Raw genomic sequence first — 7,137 nt, forward strand, 5'->3', positions numbered from 1 at the left:
TGCAGCAGAGATTCTCAGCAAATTCAGCCAGCATTTTAGCATACTGAGTACAGTGCGTGCTAAGTGGTAAATAATCTGCTATGTAAATATTTGGGGCTTTTCAATGAAACAAATAACTCCTTTTTAAAATAGCCTACAGAAATTGAAGCTGCTCACTCTGAAATTCTTTAATAAGTTGTTTGGAAAGTTTTCATGTTTCATTCCTAGTATCTTTGAAGATACATAGTCACCTCCTAATAAAAGAAACTACAAATGTTTTTTTTTCAGTCATCTAATGCAACTCAACTTTTGTTTGCATTATTTGAATAATTTTCAGCATTATTCCATGGGTCTTACTGTAACATACTGTCTGTTGGATACTAATTAGTTGATACATGAGGGTGATTGTTATATATAATATAATAAACATGACCAACTCACTTATTTTGGTATAAACCTTTTTCTGTACTCTAGAGAATATTGTTGGTTAAAACCAAAGTATAAGTAAAGCTATCTATATGTAAATGCAGATGGCTTCACTCTGAAGGAAAAAAGTTAGAAAAGTATAAAATATGTTCACTTTATAAAAACGCTTAAAACTTGTTTTAGTTTTCTGTTTCTTATATGATGAAAACTTTTTACTTTATAGATGTTACCTAATTAGTAGATCACAAACTTTGCCGTAATGGTTTGCAAATTAAAGAAACATGTATTCTTCATTTCTTTCTCAAAACAACAATTTGAAGCTCTCTATCCTCTAACAGGGGTAGATTTAGTGGAATAGTGGAATCTCCACATAAATACAGTGTATACAAGAATTTTTAGAAAAACTATGGTAGTTGTATATTGGTAAATAATGAAAAATCTATTCTCTTTGCCATTTTTACTACTTATATGATATAACATGCTGATCTATTTGCTAAATTTAGTATTGATTGTTTCTTATCCCTTAATAAGTATATTTAAGTTTATTTAATTTGTTATGTAAATTACTTGGACCTTTAACTAATTTTCTTTTTCTTTTTCTTTTCTCTCCCCAGAAAGGACGGTATTATGAACCCGATCTAAACTTCCTTTCCTCAGTTTTAAACTTTGGTTGCTTAACACTGAAGCAATCATGGTGAACTTAAGGAAAGCGGTGCACTCGTTCCTGTAAGTATGCTATTACTTATTTTTTTTTCAAAAGATAACTTTTTTATGGTAGCTGTCAAAAAAATGTTAGACAGGCTTTTATATGATCATTCAGCCATATTTACCTCAATCTTCATAAATGACTTTTGTTTCAATAGACTAATTGTATATGTGTTTCCTATTCAAAAGCAATAAATGGAGAAAAACCCTGTAATTTGAACTCCAGTTAAACACAACCACTCATGCATTCAAACAAGTAATATGGGAATTATACCTTAGATTCAAAAACAATCCCAATGCCCACGATTGCCTTCTCCATGGTTAAAACATAGAAATGAGAAGATACTTTCCTCCTTCTTCCATCATGAACTGAACCAAGAAAATAAAACGTCTTTATAAGTCTCTGGTTTTATACAGAATATTTGAGGTTGCAAAAGAATGCATCAGAAGTCAGGGAGTTGGGGTTGGGGGTGTAGCTAGACAGAGGAAAACAATGCCATTGTTGGAAGTCTTGATGCAATGACCCAGTAGTTAAAACTAATAAAATGTAACATAAAGGGTATAAGTAAAGATTTGAATTCAAATACTGGGCAATTCTTAACAAGATGTAACCCAGTCATATCTTCTTTTTAACTTAACAAAATGTAGGGTTTGTTTCTTCTAAACCTACTCTTTGAGGAATGGGGCATTGAAAAAAAAAAAGATCCAGATCTCTGTAAACTGACTGGTACAGTGGAGAAGCCTTGAATCGCCTTGCTTTACTCGGTCTCCTCTGTAATTCCTGTAAAAGCTCAGTCAGGAACAAAGTTTACAGAGCAGTTTAGGTATAAAGAACATCATCTCCAATATGCATCATTATAGCTCATCTTGGATGTCACTGCTTAGTGTAGTAATGATAGTCTCAAGGATGTGTGGCTCCAAGAGAACTAGAGCAGACGGGAAAAGGAAAGGGTAGACAGTGATAGCAGAGTCAGATCAGACAGATCAGCAGAGTCAGGTGTAAGAAAATGAAAGGACAAATGTTTCATGCACCTGTGTCAACTCTATTTGGGCATTGGTCTATATACCAGAATGTAGGGTTACTTTAAAGTGTACCGAATTATTCTGGTATGAAATTAAGAAATTCATATCACCTTTTTCCATCCTATTAAGAGAAACAGGGAGCATTCATCTCTTCTAATAATGCTCATTGTCATATGCCATGGAAAAACTCAGTAGGTTTAAAATATACTCAGACTTTTAAATTAAATTATCATTTTGTTTAGCTACCATGCATGTAAAATTATGTTTCATTAAACATTTAGTAGCAATGAATAAATTATTTGCACGGTTCCAAAGAACTTGTGATTTTTGAGCATATATTTTATGAGACTTCTGTGGCTTAATGGCAATTCATATAGCTTTAGAAGCAAGACCTAAATTACTCCTCTTTTGTAAAAAGACTATATATTTCACTGAGGATGCAAATATTTGAAGTTAGATTTAATTATAATACAGCCAAGTTTTATTACAAAACTATAGAAAATAGTATTGAACTACAATAAAACTCATAATACTTTTCCCATAAATAGTACTCAGTAATAATTTATTAAATTGAATTGAAACCAGGGAACTAAAGTAAATACTCTTTCAGGATCTTTCCAGCACCATTACTTTATTTTATAATTCACAATAGATTTCTTTATTTATTTTAACAATAGATATATTTATATTCTACAAGCTTCCTTAGTAATTTAGTATTTTTAAAAATATATTTTATTGGTTTCAGAGACGAAGGGGGAGGGAGAGATAGAAACATCAATGATGAGAGAGAATCATTGATCAGCTGCCTCCTGCACGCCTCCTCACGGCACCCACACTGGGAATTGAGCCCGCAACCTGGGCATGTGCCCTGACCAGGAATCAAACCATGACTTCCTGGTTCATAGGTCGATGATCAACCACTGAGCCACTCCAGCCGGGAACTAACTCAATATTTTTTTCATGGGCTTTTTAATAAAATTTATGTACATCTGACCAATAGAGTTATACTTGAAGTGGTTTTCTACCCCAAAGTTATAAGATACTCAAATTATAAAATTCATAATTGAACATAGTTTTTTATGTTATGTGCATTTTTGTTATGTGCAACTTTATTCTGCATTCCTCCACTGTTTTTAGAGAAATATGGAAAGGATTTAGATGTTTTCACAACTTCCTTCAAAAATGTGAAGTGAGACTGCATATTCTATTAGGACTTTATTCTCTAGGCTTAGGGATAAATATATTATCTGTGGTTCTGCAACTGACAATTGAAGATGCAGTTGATTATTGTGAACATAAAGTCTTGTAGAACTATTTGTAATGATCCCCACATAATTTAAAGCAGAAAAAAAATGATACCAGAGGGACAAGTTTTTTATTAGATAAGGCAGAAAAGACCCTGGATTTAAAATTACTATCTGAACCTAGTTCTGCATAAATAAGTATTATTTTAAAATAAAATCAGGACTTAAATTCTTGAAAAATTTTTAAATATGTGAATTGGGGTATAGTTACCATAAAATGCTTCTGTTTAACTTTGAAGGCAGGAAGAAGGTAGCTCCAACATTTACTGAGGGCTTATTATCACAGAGTACTATTTTCAGGGCTTTGCACATATCATTTAATTTTCACAATAATCAGGTTATAGAGATCATCCTCTTGGACAGATGAGGAAATTTATGTTGTAAGAGGTTAAGTGACTGGTCAAAAATTATTGAGGTCATGTAGCCAGGACATTGGCCACGTGCCATATGCAACAAATACAGTGACAGGATAATCAACACTAAGAACAAATAACTTGCTTTTATTTATTTGGTCCTTTATTTCAATAAATTTTATTCATATTAATCAGATTAATTATGGTACAGATTATTTGAATCACATATTATTTTAGCTTCTTTTTTTATATTCCAGAAAAGTAATATGGCCTACATTTGAAAGAATTTACTGATTATTTCTCAATATTTGATAAAAATTACTATGTGTGTCTCTTCCCATCATGTTGCTTAGAATATGTTACCTTTGACTAATGAGAAGCTTGTTTTTTAAGCTAGATGTCTGAAGTATTAGTTTTCTATCCTTTGTAAAATGATAGTCAAAAATTTTTGACTCCTTCATTATCTTAAAATACATAGTATATTAACAAGATATTAGAGAAATAATTTTTTAATTTTTATTTTTTTAAAATATATTTTATTGATTTTTTTACAGAGAAGAAGGGAGAGGGATAGAGAGTTAGAAACATCGATGAGAGAGAAACATCGATCAGCTGCCTCCTGCACACCTCCTACTGGGGATGTGCCCGTAACCAAGCTACATGCCCTTGACTGGAATCGAACTTGGGACCTTTCAGTCCGCAGGCCGACACTCTACCCACTGAGCCAAACTGGTTAGGGCAGAGAGAAATAATTTTTAAATGTGCTATAAAATGATTATAATATTTTACTTACATTTAAATAATGCCAATAATTTTTCAGACTGCTACAGTTTTGGTTCACAGAGTATGATGTGCATGTATATGTGTATGAATAATCATATAGATATGATTATTATAATCATAAAATAATAGCAAACACTATACATAGTCTAATTGTTGCTTAATATTCATTAAATATCTGTTACTGAACATAAAACACATGTAAGACAGTCATGCACAGATAACTCTTGATTTTAAGCAGGAAAATTTTAATATGCTTCTTTGCCTTATCTATTTTATTAAAATAAATGTTTTATTAGACGCATTATGAACTTACACTTTGAGAGGACACTTAATGAATGTAATTTGAATAAATCATTACAGCAAATGAAGCAATACCATGGTTTCAGATTATTTGCATAGAGTAAAAATTTAAAACACAGGCTTTGAAATCAGTGAAACCTGAGTATGGACCCTTCCCCTGCCACTTACTGGCTATATTGCCTTGATAAAGTTACTTAACCTCTCTGAACCTCAGTCTCCTCATCTACATAACGGATATAAATTAGTACTGACTTCATGAGGTTGTTTTATGAGATGATAGATATACTAGAGGCCCGATGCATGAAATTTGTGCAAGGGGCTCGGCCCTCGCAGCCCCGGCTTCGTCTGGAAGGTCGTCCGGATGGTTGTTTGGTCTAATTAGCATATTAGCTCTTTATTATATAGGATACTTTAGTAAGCTAAGTGCCTAACTCTAAATAAGCACTAAATAAAGAGTATTCTTTGGATAGAAAATATTCTGAGGTTGAATTAAAAGAGTAGATATGATAATGATGATGATGATTACAATTGAAGGAAAAGCAATTGTTTTGTATAAGCCATTTATTGTGTTTAAGCAAAATAGGGTGGGGCAAAAGTAAGTTTACAGTTGTTCATATGGAAAATAATACAATAATTAATAAATAATAATACAAGAATAGACTCTGTGCTTTACATATTAACAACTATAAACCAACTTTTGACCCACCCACCTTATATAATAAGTATCTGATTTTTTCTTTTTTAATTTTCAGTGTGCACCTAATCGGCCTATTGGTTTGGCAATGCGATATTTCTGTGAGCCCAGTAGCAGCCATAGTAACTGACATTTTTAATGCCTCCGATGATGGACGCGTCGGAGTTCCAGACGGGGTACAAAACTGGCCAGCACTTATAATCGTCATAATAATAATATTGACGATAGGTGGCAACATTCTCGTCATCATGGCAGTACGCTTTGAAAAGAAATTGCACAATGCCACCAATTACTTCTTAATGTCCCTAGCCATTGCTGATATGCTAGTGGGACTGCTTGTCATGCCAACTTCTCTGCTGGCAATCCTTTATGGTAAGTACAATTTTATTAGTTTTTCAGTCTCAGATTATGTCATAAATTTGTGTCAGGTATCACAGTAAACACTCATAAAGTTAATTATTTTGCTCGTATCATTTGAAAAGTGAAGAAAAAACAAATTGTGTGGCAGATGGAATTGAATGTGTATGTAATATTTATTAAATAAATCAGTAACAGTCTTCAAAAATCAAAACAGACATTTCATAACATATTAAGATCATAGATAGATACTCTATTGTTCAGTGTTATCTACAATGACAGTTGCCTTATAATGGGACAGAGTCAGAAACACACCATCACCCCTATAATCTGTTTTATATACATAGTACCATCTCTTATACAAAGAAAGTGAAAGAGGCTCACATCAAAAGTAAGCATATTTTAAGTAACCTTTTTTAATGTTGGCAAACAAAGTGCACACAATAAGCTCTCAATAATAGCTATCCTTCATGGAGTCTACAGTTTATGTTTTTACAAAGAGACAGGGGATAAAACATTAATTAGTAATGTATAAATGCAAGGTCACATTACCACAATAAAATTTAGGCAATGAAATTTTTATATATTTATTTATTGGTATGTAGAAGATATTTTTATTTATTTATTTTAATTTTATTTTTCCCATCACCATTTATCCCCCTCTACTGTCCTATTCTCCCTCATCCCTCCCTCTCCTCACAGTAACCACACTGTTGTTCATGTCCATGAGTTCTTTCTCTCTCTCTTTTTTTTCTCTTTTTTCCCCTCAATCCCTCCACATACCCCGAGCTTTGGTAAATTTGTTTTAGGGAGGTTTTTAATTTTTTTTTCTGCCATCTCTATGCCCTATTTATTTTAACCATAATTTTGCATCTAGCTAATATTTATAATGATCAACCAAAATCACTTCTACAAAACTACAAAGAATCTGTGCTAAGTGAAATAAGCCAGTCAGAGAAAGATAAATATCACATGATCTCACTCACTTATGGAATATAATGAACAACATAAATTGATGATCCAGAGACAGAGAATCATCGATCAGAATGTCAAACCTCAGAGGGAAGGTAGGGGAGGGTGGTAAGGGGGAGAGATCAACCAAAGGACTTGTATGCATGCATATAAGTCTAATCAATGGACACAGACAACAGGGGGGTGAGGGCATGAGTGTGGGGGGGGGGAAAAGGGGGGGTAAGGACACATATGTAATACC

General features: G+C 32.9%; 1 protein-coding gene across 1 annotated transcript in view; it reads left to right on the forward strand.

Annotated features, from left to right (window-relative positions):
- The window catches only part of HTR2C (5-hydroxytryptamine (serotonin) receptor 2C, G protein-coupled), a 301,222-nt gene that overhangs the window by 123,709 nt on the left and 170,376 nt on the right, over nt 1-7,137 (forward strand). The window contains exons 2-3 of the mRNA XM_005879909.2: nt 1,020-1,131; nt 5,626-5,939. Of these exons, the coding sequence (XP_005879971.1) occupies nt 1,097-1,131; nt 5,626-5,939 (349 nt within the window). The 5' untranslated portion in view covers nt 1,020-1,096. The remainder of the gene's footprint in view (nt 1-1,019; nt 1,132-5,625; nt 5,940-7,137) is intronic.

This window comes from Myotis brandtii, unplaced genomic scaffold (genome assembly GCF_000412655.1).
Source record: "Myotis brandtii unplaced genomic scaffold, ASM41265v1 scaffold613, whole genome shotgun sequence".
In the NCBI taxonomy this organism is placed as follows: Eukaryota; Metazoa; Chordata; class Mammalia; order Chiroptera; family Vespertilionidae; genus Myotis; species Myotis brandtii.